This window comes from Molothrus ater, chromosome 2 (genome assembly GCF_012460135.2).
Source record: "Molothrus ater isolate BHLD 08-10-18 breed brown headed cowbird chromosome 2, BPBGC_Mater_1.1, whole genome shotgun sequence".
NCBI lineage: Eukaryota > Metazoa > Chordata > Aves > Passeriformes > Icteridae > Molothrus > Molothrus ater.
This window is the reverse complement of record NC_050479.2, coordinates 26513265-26529249: the sequence shown is the minus strand read 5'-3', so window position 1 is coordinate 26529249 and position 15985 is coordinate 26513265. Positions and strand designations below refer to the sequence as shown.

The following is a 15985-nucleotide window of genomic DNA, read 5'->3' as shown; positions in this document are numbered from 1 at the left end:
TGTGTTTTTCACACTGAGGGCACTACCATATAATTTCTCTTCCACTGCTGTTTCTAGCATTGTCACTTACAGCCTTGAGCCTTCTTTTGTGACGCAGCTGGAGGTTGGCAGCTGGGTGCAGAAACCCTTCTGCAGAGGTTTCCATGGGTAATGTTGATTCTCCAGGCAGCTGCAGTGCTATGCAGCAAGCTTTAGAGCTCCTTTTTATAGATGCAGTTATCAGTATGCTTTGATTCCCAGGGCCACAGTCATACCAAGAATAATCAAAATACTGGCGGTTCCCAGACTCCACATGGATGTAACTTGTCCTTACAGCCAGTAACCTTCATAGACATGAAGCTGTGAAGCCTTTAGGGAATAGTGGAAATTAACTTTAAAAATACATTTCTGTCCTTGCTATGCAGTCTGTTCTAAAGTTCAGTGAATGCTGATGGAACAATTCAATGTGAACAGGTTTAATCAGGCCTGCAGACTACAATTATGTAAGCATGATGCAATTTGCTGGGACAAAAACATGGAACAAGTTCAGCATTTCATTACATTTCATTATGGATTGAGAGCCTTAATCCATATGTAGGTGAGAATTGACTAAACTTGGTAGGTGGCTGGTTGTAACAGGAACTAAAGGTGTCTGGATGTGATGGTTATATATATGGTATATAAATACACACACACACACACACACACACACACACACACACACACGTTTACTTCTTACTGGATACTCTATACTGCCAAATACACTTAACCTTAGCTGTTTTTCCCCAAGTATGGAACAGCAGATTTATTTCAGGTCATGGGAAAATAGCTCCAGCCAAAATATAGAGCTGCAAGGAAGGAGGGTACACTTGTGTGGCATGGTTAACTAAGTACAAACACAAAGATGAGTGGCTGTATGGAAAATCACATGAGCTAGGGAAGCCACGTATGCTGTGGGACTTTCATCCCTTATTTAGGATACTACAGCACCCAGTCTGTAGTGAGAATTATCTTTTTATCTCTTCTTCAATGTCGATGCATTCATATTTTTTAAAAGGGGCTATTAAACCATCTTGTAAGCAGTTAAGGTTTCTTTAAAAGTTTAAATTCCTGTCTGGATCTGTAAAAGCAGAGCTGCTGCCTTTGCTGGAAATGATGTTTCTTACTGGTATTTCTTATGCACAGATTCACCCATGCTGTTTTAAAAATATTAGGGACACTATATCCATGTACACCTATATTCACACACAACTTATTTTTTCTCTGTCCCATAGTGCTTTTCTTTCCCCTAACAATTTCTCTTCTTTGGCCTCCCTGAAGCCAGCAAAAAAGAACCTGAGGGGGAAAAAAACCCAGACACATATCTGATATTCAAAATAATAAATAAATTTCTGTCATTCTTGAATAGATAAAGAATCTTTATCGTTCCCACAGGCAGTCAAAGGAATACTTCCAGCACAAATATTATCGAGGATTTTCTCCTGGTACTTCTTCTCCACTTCTGGTCTTAAGAGTAACAAATGGTTGTGGGGTGGTATATGAGGAGCTGAACCATATTTCAGCACTGCTGATACATCAAACATGGGTAACGTAGCACATATATCACAGTGTTAGGAAGCATAAAGCCACTCCAGAATAATTCCCGATAAGGCTGAGAATCATCCTGGTATTTAGCAACGCTCTGCAAACACAAGAAGGGAAGCTTTGCTCACTAAAATGCAGGGTATGAGACAAGCAAAGCTCTGAATGCCTCAGCCTGTGAAACACTCATCTGCTGTCTTCATCTGCCTTTGCAGGGAACACGTCTAAATGCCTACCCTTAAAGGGAAGTCACTATTTTAAGGGAGTCACTATTTTACTCTGGGAGCAGAACCATGAGAATTTCTACCAAACACGTTCATCATAACGTAAAAACTTCAGGGATAAGGTTCAGATGCAAAAAGGGGGTGGGGAGAACTTTATATATAAAGTGTATTTCCTTTTGCACCAGATGGCAGATAGGAAGGCTGTGAGCTTCACTGTTCTGAATGTGAACTAAGCCTACCCTTTTGAACTCTGCCACTGTCACCAGCTCCTTCAGAAGTAAAGGATCAAAAGTAAATAGTATCTTTTTCTGCTGATCACATCACCAAAGCAGTTTTCAGATTCGAGGGTTTATGCATTAGTTTCTTTGAATGCCTTTAAAAGCAACATGATATCTCCCCAGAAGAGAGCAGCATTGATACCCTGGGAAGGACAACCAAGGTATTCTCTCTTGCCAGTGGGCTGGCTCGTATTATCAGACAAAATATGGAGATCCAATTACTGTGCTGAAATTTAGGAATTATTTCTAATAATCACTTAATAATATTTCTATTCAATTATTCAATTGATAAATATTCTATTCAAATATTCAATTAATAAATTATTTCTAATAATCAATTAATAACCAACCAATCAATTAAGCATTGTTAATGGGAGATTTTGTGTGTAACAGGCATAAATCTGAGTCAGCCACACAGTTGTGTTTGTGTTAGAGCAACAGAAACTGTTCATAACATTTGAGGCTTGAGTAAAAGGACACTGTGTTATAGACAAGGATACCTTTGATGCACAGCAGATGTAGCTTAATTAATCACAGAAACAATATGCTGTTTGCAGGGAACTTTTGATGCCTCCATTTTAAAGGCACCAAAGAGCCTGATGTTGACAGATGAAGTATGAACTCTGTTACCTAAAAAAAGCCTGTGGCTTCAGGATTTAGAAGAAAAGAGGATATTCTGCTTAAGTGAGGCTTCCTTTTCTTCCGTGGGACAACGTTCCCGCCTATTCCCACCTCTGCCAAGGATTTTCTGTGAGAGCGTGGCCATGTCGCAGGGCAGAGCAGTTTGCTGAGCGTGCTCTGCCTACGCTCCGCCAAGGCAACGCTGGCAGCGAGTCAATCCCGGCTTGGCACGGCCCGGCCGGCTCTCCGGGCTGGGCTGCAATCCCGCTCCGGCTCTGCCGGTGCCCGGCCGGCCCGTGGGGCCGCACGGTAACTGGAGCAGGGCCCTCCCGCAGGAGCAGCCCTATGGCCGCTGGAGCACAGAACCCCCTCCCGCCCTCCCGCGCAAAAAAGGTAATTATTACGTTTTGCTGAACAATCACAGATTTTCACAGCGCTGCAGTGTCAGTTATACCAAGCACAAACTCTTTATTTTCTTTCCCTTGCCATTGGAGCTGAACTACTCTTACATTTCTGTGTGGGTGATCGCCTGTGATCCCGCAGAGGGAAGGTAGCTTTCCTGAAGAGTCTGCTGGAGCAACTGTTGATCTCCCTTGTGAAATCCCATCTGTTGTCTGCAGCAACTCTTACTTGCTGGCTGAACAAGATAATGTTTTCCCAGCAGTAGCTGTAATTTTCCTAGCACTTTACTGGGTGCAAAGTCAGAACTTTATTCAAAAAAGGATAAGCAGAGATATAATTTTGCTCTCTCCCTTCTGTTTTGCAGTGTTATGAATGAAACTGCTGGCAGTCAGGTAGGGCTGAGTCCTTGTGGAATTCTGGCTTTGCTCAAGACCTCTAAATATGAAGAATAGTGTGCTAATTTTTGAGGTGAATTCTGGAAATAGGGAAGCTAGTTTTTTAATATAACTTTCTGTATTATTACACCACAGTTTTTACAATCTGCCATTTATTATTTAAATAATATTTAAATGAATGTTAGTTTATGGTGGAAACTAATCAGCAGAAGCTGAAGTTGGGAATATTTCAGTGTATTAGAAAAACGTTCTTCACCCAGAGGATGGCTGGGCACTGGAAGAGGGGAATTGGTCTCAGCACCAAGCCTGACAGAGCTCAAGATGCATTCCGACAATGCTCCAGGGCTCATGGTGTGGCTCTTGGGGTGGCCTCTGCAGGGCCAGGGGTTGGGCTTTGATGATCCTTGTGGGTCCATTTCAACTCAGAATATTCTGTGATTATGGCTGTAATGAATAACTTGGGAAAATTAAAAAGAAGATTGTGATGATTTTGGAGAAAAAAAAAATCCCAAACTAGCAAAGGGAACTTAAATAATAACCCAGCCACCTTTTCTTCCTGGTTATGGGGAAATTCCTTGGGTTTGAAGAGCTGTACCTGAAACCACTCTCTCTCGTACTAGTGAGACATTTCCTTCGTGCTAAAACATTTGAACTTATTTTTTTTTTCCCAAGATATGAGCAAAATGTGAAGTGCACAAATATAAGCCGGGATCACCCTCAGGCCCGTGTCTCCCAGTCGAGCTGGCCGGGCAGGGAAGGCGGCCCCGCCGGCCCGGCCTACCCTACCCTACCCTACCCTACCCTACCCTGCCCTGCCCTGCCCTGCCCTGCCCTGCCCTGCCCTCCCCTCCCCTCCCCTCCTCGGCCCTGCCCCTGCCCTGCCCTGCTCTCCCTGCCCGCTGCCGGCCCGGGCACGGGCACGGGGCGGTCCCGGCGGCCGCCCCCGCCCCTCGCAGGGCGGCAGGGAGTTGAACTGGGGAGCCGGAGCTCGGCGCGGGGCCGCGGCCGCGGCGCTGCTCGGCCTGGGGAGCTCCCGCCCGGCCGGGCGCTAGCGGGGCGGCCGATGGCGAGGCGAGAGGACGGGCGGGACTGGGCGTACAGGTAGGGCTGCCGGCAGGGCTGAGCTCGGACCGCGCCGGCCGCGCACGGAGGGCGAGCTGCGCCTCCCCGGGCGCTCGGAGCCGGCCCTGCCGGGGGCTGCGGCCGCGGGAAGCCCCCACGGAGCGGCCCGGGTGCGGCTGGTGGCTGAGGGCGCCGAGCGGCCGCCGCAACCTTCTCTGCCCGAGGGCAGCCGGGGAAGGCGGCTCCCCTAAAACCCTGCGTCCTCCCTCTTTGTTTTCCCTTTCTACTTTGGGAATGGAGTGGAGCATGAAATTAATCTGTACTTGCTGCCTGGGCAGTCGCAGTCGTAAGTAGGAGATGTGTGTTGATGGACGTGTGAGGGGGTTTTGTGTGTGTGTGGTTTCATGTTCCGTGTCTTCAGAGAAACCTGTGTCGGGGGTCTCGGTGCTTTTTACACCTGTGGGTTTCGTGTCAGATTTGACAATGAATACTAAGGTGCTCTTCTAAACAGCCAACAATGTAATAACGATTTGGGATCTGAATATTTAATTGTTCCTCATCTGATTCATGCTTTACTACCTGTGACGCTCCCGTGAGCCAGTTTTCCCAAGGCTGTGCCAGTGCTGCTCCATGGCCAGATTCCTTCGCCATGAATGAAACAGGCAGTGTTTCGGGAAGTTAAATCCTGAAGCCTGTCCTGAAACCTTGTCTGACTGGACAGATCCCTCTGCCTGTTTAACTTCTGCGAAGCCCATTAGAGTCTTGTACTCAGGTGATAATTTGCAGGTATGGAGCACCCTGGGAAGTTGCCATAAATATAATTTAGCAAGGTGAGTTGATATATTAGAATGGAATTAGCCGTGCAGTTCTGATACTCTGTCATTATTGAGCTGCCTGAGATAATGTGCTGTAACTTTGAACAATTGTAAAAAGTAAAAGAATAAGCATTTTGGTACTCATACAAAGAAGGTAGCTCAACACAAGGATTTGTCTTTTTCCATCTTGTATATTTTCATGAGGATAATTTCAGAAATTACCCCTTTAAAAAACAGCCTTTGTAACTTGTTACACGTGTACTTTCTGTTGTCATTTTTCTGCACAGAACTGTCTGGAAAGAGAATTCAGGCCATATTGGAGCTGTTGTGCTATACTTCATACTTTTCAACTGTTCACCTGTGTTGTGGAGAAAAATACCTCCCTGACTTTTATGTGGCCATAATTTTGTGTCAGTTTCGCGCACAATGGGTCCTTTGCTCCAAAAACTCCTTACTTAAAAAAAACAGTGAATCTGTGAAACTGACTGAACAGTGCATGTTTAAGTTAATTTATTTAAACGGCTTTGATATGCTAAATGGAGTGTAACAGTTTGTGTAAAGTAAGCTTTTGCTGGGAGGAGGGAATCTCGAGCTGCTTTTAGAAATAGCAGCTGGAAGTTATTTAAAGCATACTTGCCTTTTTTTCTTTTTCTTCAGCTGTAGGTATGTAGAAACATTTTTATAGGAATTCTTTTTATTTTGTAGGGTTGATCCATATGGGTTTGAGAGGCCAGAAGACTTTGATTATGCATCCTATGAAGCATTCTTTTCCAGATACCTAGTGGTACTCACTAGAAGAGCAATAAAATGGTCCAAGCTCCTAAAGGGGAATAACAGTATACAGAAGAGTTTAAAAGGTGAGCTTCATGTCTCTTTATAAGTAAAAGTGCATTATGTTAGGATTCAATAGGTTTGTATTTTTAAGTATTGAATGCTATTTCTGTCTTCAAATTAAAACCAGTAGTATAAATAGTAATAATTCATAAGCAAGTTAGAGGGATTTCATTTAAACCTTGCAAAAGAGTATTCCCTCTTCAGCACAGGAATATCTTGTTACATCTGTAACCCAGCTATTGTGGCCACTGGCACTCCAAGATGCTGTTTTGCAGCTGTTGGCTGTATTGTACTCTGTGCTCTCTTTAAAAAGACATGGCATTATGTAGAAGATGCTGTCTTGAACCCCAGGGATCAGGATGTTGGGGCTCTCAGTTGCTGCCTGTTTAACAGTTCTTTAGGCTGCTGAGATTTTCTAGATCTCCTTATCCTCCTTTCTTAAAATGACATGTACCATGCAGCTGAAAAGCTGTGTACTAAGAACTGATGATAAATGCCTTTAGAAGTGAAGAAAGCAAGCTTAATGCAGGGGCTAATGCAACACTGGATGAAATGCTGATGGAAGTGTTGTCTGCCTCAAAGAGCATGAAAACCTCTAGTAATGTTTTATCTTGCAAGAGATACAGGTAGAAATAAATGCAGAGAGTCAGAAGGTGTTAAAGAATCCTCTGAAACTAAAGGATGGAGTTTCCTCCCACTCTCTCTGGGTTATGTTTTTCATATAAGCATCTGTTTGCTGTAAATGGTGCTTATCAGGTTGCTTTCTCTTTGCATGTTTTTTGGAGTTGGCAGAGTTCTCTGAAGAAAGTTAAGAAAAAATTGAGTAACATTTAGAGATGTGCTGCAGGTGCACCGGTGATTCTGATGGTTTGGGTTTGTTTTTTTTTTCCTTGGCACCAGAAATGGGATGATAAGTAGTGAGACATTTTAAATATAACAGTGTATTTTGTGTACAGATGTCTGTTTTACGGGTGAGAAATTCCAGAAAATGTAGGTTTGGGCTGTAACTGCTAGATCATATGCTGCTAACCAGAAAGTATCTACTTCTACTATATTATTTTTTCTTAGAAATGTAAATATGTTTTTGTTTGGGGTCAAATTTGAATGTAGTGAGAATGTCATGCCATTTTAAATTAGTGAGGATTTTGAAATTTTGCACAACTTTGTCTTCTAGTTGGGGAAGAATACTCTCAGTTTTGATTCGTGCCCTTCTCTTAATGTGTGAGTGGTAACAGTGGCAGCTTTTAGCAATTTCTATGAGTTCATTTCATTTCTCTTTGTGTTCCCAGTTCTAGCATTTTAGAAACAGTGTGTTACAGTGATACTAACAGTGGGAATGCCTTTGGTCTTATTTTGGAGCCAAAACTTTGACCAAATCTCTCAATTTGTCCACCAGGCTTCAGAACCAATGGTCATGTTGCCCCACGGGGCACATAATGGCAGCAGCCTTTAATGTGGCTTTGATTGTCTCCAACAGGTTGCTCATTGTGGAAACTGGGATTCTGTAAATCTACTGAGGGGGACACAGGCAGTGGCTCTGGACTGTCATCAGTCCTGTGGGCTGGTACATGCTGGTACATCACCTTTGATGCTACTGACTTCTGCTAAAGATACCTGGGTTTCTAGGCTATGGATTCTCACATATACATGTAATTGCAGGGAGTGTGACAGGAAAAAGTAATACTGAGGAAATGTCTGAGTGTAGATTCAGAGTTGTTACAAAAAGCTTTCTTCATTAGCCTCATCTGATACCTCAGAGGAGGAGAGGGAAAGCTTAACCTGTGCAATTACTGATTTTTAAATATTTCCCTTCTCATTTCAGTACTAAGATTGAATTCCATAACATGCACGTGGAATTGTGTAAGCAGGTGTGTGCTTTATCCTGCAAGATGATTATGCAGTGATTTCCTTGCAGGCAAATCAGCAGAAGCTCTGCTGGTTATTCACTGAATTTCTCTCCTCCAGGACCTGACTTCATTGCTATGAAGCTTTGGTCAGAACTGCTGGCTCTGCCATAAGCTAGAACTGAGAAGAATATTTGATTTGCCATTTCCCTCCCCAAACACAGTAGCTGTGAACCAAACCAATGTTGTGTGTCCTGCTGTGAGTAGGTGTGAGAGAGGCAGTGTATGTGTGCTATCTCAGTAGTTCCACACCCATCTGTCTGCACACAGAGAAGCTCATCATTTCTTTCCAGGGCAACAGGAAGAAGTGATGATTTGTGTTAATTTTCCAGTTTGGAAATGTGGCATGTTCACATGCTGCTGGGTTTGCCTCATATCCAGGGTGGTTTGTATGTGTATAATTCTGTTCCACTATAAAGAAAAAGAATTAGACCACATTTTAACAATGGAAATTAAGCAGTGCATTCTGTTGTTCTGTGTTGCAGCCTGCTGGTAGGGTGGGTCATGGGAATTTGGCTGACAGTTCCTTTCACTCATTCTCCAGTCTCTTCCTTTTTATTATTTTTCTGGTATTTTGTTGTGTCTGTTCCCCTCCCCCCCCCACTTCACCTTGTTTCCACTGCACATGAGAGTTTATAATCATTGTTTGTCACTTCCCTTCTTTCTGTCTCTCTCTCCCCTTGCCACTACTGAGATCCTCCAATTTTTTTTTTCCTCGTTTCATTCAACTCTGTCTTTATGGGACCAAAATACAGCTTTCTGCTCTTTTTACAGGTGGGAAACAACCCGTCTCACATAATTGCTCAAACTATTCTAATTCTCACCCAAAATCATGCTACACAAAGGACAAAGGAATTTGGCTGTTGGGTATGCTAGTCAAAAGTGACCAGTAGCAGAAGATACTTTCTGATCTTTGATAAAATACAGTGAAAGGGAAAAATAAATGTATTAAACAGGGTTATAACATGAGCACTTCTGTTCCAGGGCTTGGTGGAAGGAAAGTCAGTTTGACTGGAACTTTATTACAGCACTTATGTGCTTTGGTTTTTTCTGTTATGTATTCATGAAATAAAGCTTTCAGTTCCTTGTATGCTGTTTCCAGCTTTTCCACAGAATTTTTCTTCTAGGGCACAAGTGTATTTCCTCAACATTCAACTATAATTGTTAGTACCTGAAAAAGTAGATGTGCAGATGCTTCTCAAAAAATATTTTTAAGATGAGATAATTTTTGGTTTTAAATGTTTTGGTACATAAACTTGAGTCTATGCTGTAGAGTGAAACAATCTTAATAGGGGAAAAAGGCAATGCAACATTTGCCTTGAAGCAGAAGTCTCCAAAATTCTCATATTCTACCATCAAACAAGGACAGGCAGGTTGAAATTACTTATTTTTACATCTTGTTACTGTAAGTAGTGTACAGTATTAGAGAAATGTTATTTTCTGCATATTTTTCCCTTGAAAGTTACTTTAGGTACTTAGCACTTTTAGACTGCTACCCTGTTAGGTAGCTGTTTTTTCTTGTAAAAAGGAAACCACATTCATAAAGTGTGACTCTAAACTTGTGAAACTGGCACCAAGTCAGAGGCAATTGAATTATGAAAGGGGGGGAGAGTTTCCCCCCACTAAAAATTGATGTTTCATATTTTGTTAATGAACAGAGGCCAAAATTTTGCCTAAAGATATTTCTTACCTGTGTATGGTCTAGAATTTGGACCACCTACTATGCTTGTCCTGGGAGTGATTCTGTGTGCAGGGCCTGGGGGTATTCAACAGTGCTACTTTTGAATAGCCCTTGGTTTATAACTGGTATTGGATGTATGGGTGGAGACCCATGTACAATCTGGCTTCGTCTGGGAAAGTTCTCAGATGTTACAGTGGGAGAGTATTCTGCAATGTGAACTGCTCTTGTGGGATTCTTAGTTCCCAAGGATAATGTGGAAGAGAGCTTTTATATATATATATTTTTTTTTTCGTATAAACACAACTCTATTTATAGAATATGATATCTATGTCTGTCTACACATATAAATGATATCTATTAAACTGCAGCTGTCCTCCTTTTCAGAACTATTTTGCTGCTTCTGAATGCCACTTTGCAGATCCTAGCAAGTATTATAATGGTGTAAGGGAAAAAAAGCACAATGTAAAGGGCTTTGCATTCCTCAGGGAGTGAGGAAGCTGGGTCAGTAGTCACTTGGGGTGGTCCAAGCTCCTGGCTGTCTACTGCCATGAGAATGATGACACTGAGGAATAATGAGTGTGTGCTGTGCTGCAGGCTGCTTTCCCCTTGTGCCACTGTCAATGGCTTGTCCATATGTATTGTTGGATATATCAATGTTGGCTATGCTTCCAGAATTTACAGTTGTTCCAGAAAAAAATGCCATTGTGATTATGTGCTAAAATGCCATAACCCAATATTTAAGGCAGTAAGTTTGTTTCTAGGCTCATCTGAATGTCCCTTGTTAACCTAAATGGAACTAGTTCTTTATAGTCATTCCTGTATTTACCATGTTGATTTATAGGATTTCTTGAGCATTACAGTCCAAAATCTTGTAAAAGAGATGAAGTGGGGATTATTAAACCACCATGGAAACAAGTGAATTATTTCCAGTCTAAAAGAAGGTTGTAGTTAAGGTAACTTTAGAGCTAGAACTGTAGAGTCTGTAACACGTTATATAAATCCTCATTGAAAAGCTAAACAAAAACTGCAGACCAGGCATTTATTACCAATGGGTTTTTTTTTGAGAGAAAACACCAGATTTTAGGTGGGTGAAATGCTCATTATATGTGCATCTTTATGTTGGTGACATGGGGAAAGCAGCTTTGGGTCCTAAAGGATAGGCAGGTGGAATTAGGTGCAATGTATTTGGAAGGTGTCTGGCTGAGTTGTACCTTGCTTCACTCTGCTGTTTCTAAGGCCTTTAATTTAGGCAGCATTTATTACAGAACTGTGTGATTCAATAAAACCTGGCTAGGTAGTGATACTGTGTATGGTAATGTGTGGGTGGAATAAAAATCCCCACTTGGATTTGAGTCCCATAAAATTTAGAGAGGAGAAATTGATGCTTTTATTGATACAACATGATTCATTTAGTACAAAATGTCTGTTTCATTTGTTATTTTCTTCTCTGCGTAAAAAGGAGAAGAATCTCAAACATTCAGCTGTCTTTTTGGGTCAGAAAAGGTAAAGCTGATTTAGGATTATGTACCCATAAGCAGCATTGACTCCTTATTAATATTTTTCATACCATTCCCAGGAGGAGGCTGCTTTCGTTGTCATTAGCCTGATGCTTCTTCCTGTAATTTTGCATCATAGTTATTTACACTGAATCATCTGCTTTAAAAAAAACCCTGAAGCACACCCTTATGATGAAAATGATGCAGGAGATAAGAGCTACTTTAGATTTGAAAAGACTTCCACAGTTATTCTAGGAAAAAGTCAGCTGCTGCTCACTCACATCACTCCAGTTTTTCCAGGGCTCATTTAGACCGGAGGCACATAATTCATAATCCTCAGTTTCTGTTGTACTTCAGTGGTCAGGTGCTGAGCTGAAGCCCTAGGGTTATGGTAACATGGCCATTGATGCTAGAGCTAAGTGGGCAGAGCCATGGTTTCAGAAGCCACATATTTCATAATCCTCAGTTTCTGTTGTACTTCAGTGGTCAGGTGCTGAGCTGAAGCCCTAGGGTTATGGTAACATGGCCATTGATGCTAGAGCTAAATGGGCAGAAGAGCCATGGTTTCAGAAGCCACTGGTGATGTAGGAAAAGTCAAGTCAGTGCTTGTCTGAATGAAAAAGGACAAAGATCAAGGGGGAAGCTTTGCTGTTTGTATCTCTATGCAGAAAAGCAGAAGAAGGGGAGAGGACTCAAAATTCACACAAGGGAAGAGAGGAGGGAGGAAAACCTGAGTCTGAGGATCTGAGGGGGGGGGAGTCTGAGTGACAAGAACTTAGGAGTGAATCTAAAATACACTATGCAGCTGAGAAGTAAATGCTTATCCTAAAATGGTAGCATAGGAGAGAAAATATAATAATATCCAGTCAAGAGTTTTCCTCTGACTTCTTAAATTCAGGCTGTTCATTTAAAAACCAGTAATACAGTTGGTTTTTTTTTTATTTCTTTAAAAATGAACAAACAAAACCAAACTTCTTGTCTTGCAGTGAAGAGATATATCAGGAAAGGCATCCCCAATGAACACCGTGCATTGGTCTGGATGATTGTGAGTGGGGCCCAAACCAACATGGAACAAAACCCTGGGTATTACGACAGACTGCTTGAAGGAGAGAAGAATGCCAAGCTGCTTGAAGCAATCAAAACAGGTTATTCTCTGATAATGCTGTTTATCCGTATTTATCCATCCTATGGCCTTAAATGTTAGAGATCAAGTTATGTCATGGAAAACTTAATGTTTCTGTAGTAGTGGTTTAAGTGCTGAATTAACACTTAAATTAGATTAGCCATAAGCTCTTTAACAGAACAGATCTTTCCAGGTTCACCATGTGGTTAAAAGCATTAAGGAATGCTTTTAAGAAAGATTAGAAATTATTTGAGAAGAAATAAACTAGAAAACATTGCAGTGTCATCTAAGTGATTGAAGAGTTGTAACTTTGAGCCATGACACTTGCCTTTGAGTCTGTTTCTCCTTAATTCTGTCCCATAGGACACTGGAGCAGGGATGGTTGAAGATGTAGCACAGAGGCCCATATGAGGCAGGTGAAGTATGCTAGGATTTCAGGTTGAGTAAGAAGACAGCTAAGAAAAAGCTGCTGATAGATTTATATGAATTATAAATGGTGCAAAGAGGGTGAATAAGGAGCAATTGTTATTTGGTTTTTGTAACATAAAAATTAAGGACACTGAATGAAATTTACTGTGCTGCAGGTTTAGAAGAGTTGTGGCACTTGTTACTGTGCTGTGGAGGTTTGAATTATGAACTGGTTTAAAAAGGAATTTGATAAACTGAGAGGTGGGGGAATCCACTTGATGCATGAAATATTAAACACTAAATGTAAATCCCTGGGAGAAATGTAGGAGGTGAAACACCCCTCCTCTACTAAACCGTTTTCATGTATGCTTTCTGTGAACATTGATCAGTGGCCATTACTGATGGAAGGGTATAAGGGCACCCAGACCTTAGGCTGGCCCACTGGGAGGAAAAAGGCAGTAGGTGAGGACAAGCAATTAGGAGTTTGATGTAAGTGATACTTGTCCTGAAACCTGCTGCAGCAGAGCCTTTGTGGCCAAGCTGATATTGGCTGAATTGTCCAATTAAAAAGTCAAGAGGCTGGGCTCTGCTCCAGAACAATGCTGAGGTTGTTGGTTAGAAAGGCAGGTTGTCTTTTTCTCTTGCAAAAACCCAGGTACTTAAAGTTTGGGTCTTGTGGATTTTTATTCAAGTTGGATAAGCATCCAAAACCTTCTGGTTTATGCAGAGTTTCTTCTCTGCCTTTCCCCACAACAGCAGTACTTTGGGCTTTTGGGACTACACGCCTTAGTAAGGTATTTTGGAGCATAAATTTCATGTTCCTATGAATATGGAGACTAGCCAGAAATCTGCAGGCTTATATCCTGCTCAGAACTAGAAACAGTAGAGCTCTTACTATGAATAAAGAGGGAGCTAGTAAGATGACTTTCTAAAGCCCACCTTGGTAAGGGTCTGGAGAAGCATCAAACTATTCAATTGGGGTAAAAGTGCTGCGAGAGAGAGTTGAAAACAACTTTTTTCCAGTACTAGACAAAGACAGGAAGGGTCTGTAGGTGGCTTTCCCCACAGGTTAAAATGAAATAAAAATATTTTTGTGGGGGAGGAAAAATACTGGGAGAGGATAAAGATCTGTTTGTGAACTGTGGAGGAAATAAAGTTTCGGAAGAGCTACTGCATTGACTGGAAAACTGCAGAAGAGAAAATTAATGTGGAGCAAGTGAAGGAAAAGATAAAGAAAAATGGCCTGGAAGATTTTATTGGAGGGGAAAAAATATAACAAAGACCTCAGACACTCCTCCTTCAGAAAGGAAGAACCAGTGTGGACATAGGAGGGATGAAAGGAACAAAGTACTTAAGGTGAATGTAAACTTTGTGGTTAGTGTGTTTAATGAACTTAGACTCCTGTTGACTGTACACATTTTATAGTGGGCTTTGGCTGAGGACTCTTTCAGTGTGAATTGTTGCCTGACTTTGATTTTGTTTCTTCAAGTGTTGTTCTCCCATTACTGTAGTTGTTTTTAATAATAAAGCAAGGTAAGATGTGGAATTGTACTGCTGTTTGCTTTCATATTTGCAGTTTCCAGAATTTTCAGGCAACAGTGTGGTATTTATTCCCATAGCTATGAAGTTACAGCCCAGCACAGTGCTGGGGGTTTATAAACAAGAGAACAGCAATCACACTTTTTCTTTTTTCCTGGGGGAGGGGCAGGAGGACAAGGCCAACCAAAGACTTTATTTCAAATTCAATTTAAAATGTGTAAGAGCCAGAAGCTGCAAACAATTTTCATGTATGTTTGAAACTAGTTTTCATGTGGGAAAGTCTTTGATGTGGTATAATCAAGTTAAAAAGGGCAGGTAGACTGTGTGAAGAAATGGTCTAATCTTTTACTAATCAGATTTTTCTTTATAGCAGCGGAAGTCTTTCAGCTAATTAAATCGGTAATCTGTTCTTTCACCATTTTTGCCCTTTAACTTCCTGATTCTGATCTGATGAGCTTTGTTGCTACTTTGTTCTATATGGTATTTGCTCTTTGAACATTTTTGTTTATTAAGAAAAATGTAGGAGGGAGCAAGCTTCTTCCTCTAACCATTAAGAAAGAGCTAAAAGAATGCAGGTGTCTAAATTTTCATGTCTTAGTTTATGTACACATTTAGAAGGGCATGCATTCCAGCAACACTTTGTTTTTCATGCCCTATTCTATGAAAGCTTAGTAGGACAAATGATGTAGTAAGATAAGAAGTGGCTGTCCTTCTAATGCAGAGGTGACATGCTGGGTGCAGGAAATCTGGATTCTAAGTTGTAGCTTCCTTGGGGTAAGCTTCCTTTAGGCTGGGCTGTTCTGAATTTTAGCTCTTGTATCTCGTCCTTTCTCTCCATTGAAAAACATGCTATTGGACAGAAGTATGTCTGTGTCTGCAAGTGCTCAGGCATGTACATGCAGCTATTCTGTGTTTCCACTCTTACATTTCATGAGGAGGAATTGTAGGTGCTGTGAAGCCTACAATGTCGTACTTACCAGTCAGTCCCAGAGCTTGAGCTGTGCTGTGTGACAGTAATTCAAACAATGGTCACTGCCGTTTCACTGGAGACAGGGAGTATTTTACTATCAAAGCACTAAGAAGCTTTCTCTGAAGCATCTCTGAAATTTTGAGTGGAAGTTGGGAATTTTCAGGTGAGTTTAAAGCATTTAACCATGCAAGAGGAAGGGGAAGAGCACTGTCAGCTCTTGTGGCTCTCTGTTAGAGGAGCCCTGACAGGTCATATCCAAACAGCTGCCTCATGTGCTCTTTGGTCTACTAGAATAGCTGAAGGAAGAACTGGAGGAGTAAAGTGTGTAGTGACACTTCCTCAGAATGTTTTTCCTAGTCTCCAGGTATCTGCTGTTTTGAGAGTTGCCAAGAAATGCTGCATGTTTGTATCTAATAATGCTGGATGGGAAAAAATTAAAAAAAATTTGCACATAATTTTGCAGATTTGTGCAGTCTCAATGCTGTTAATCATCTCCCTCTAAACTAAGTAGCTTTTATCCACCTGGGTTTATGCTATATAAGGTAGCCATTTTATATCTGTGGTCTTCTTGTTGCCATTCTTTCTGTAGTTTCTCTAATTCTGGTATCATCTTTTGAGATGAAGGGGACTGGAATTTATGCATGTACTTCTCAGACTTATACAGTGACAATAT

At 41.5% G+C, this 15985-nt stretch overlaps 1 protein-coding gene across 3 annotated transcripts in view; it reads left to right on the top strand.

Annotated features, from left to right (window-relative positions):
- Window positions 1-3020: 3020 nt before the first annotated feature.
- Window positions 3021-15985, top strand: part of GRTP1 (growth hormone regulated TBC protein 1) — a 36038-nt gene continuing 23073 nt past the window's right edge. Inside the window, exons 1-3 of one of the 3 annotated variants that reach the window (XM_054514111.1) lie at window positions 3021-3076; window positions 6063-6214; window positions 12259-12417. In XM_054514111.1, coding sequence (XP_054370086.1) covers window positions 12312-12417 — 106 coding nt within the window. In that variant the 5' untranslated portion in view covers window positions 3021-3076; window positions 6063-6214; window positions 12259-12311. Of the gene's footprint in view, window positions 3077-4448; window positions 4582-5353; window positions 5373-6062; window positions 6215-12258; window positions 12418-15985 lie in introns of those variants that run through there. The other 2 variants (XM_036391139.2, XM_054514112.1) reach the window with 2 other exon arrangements.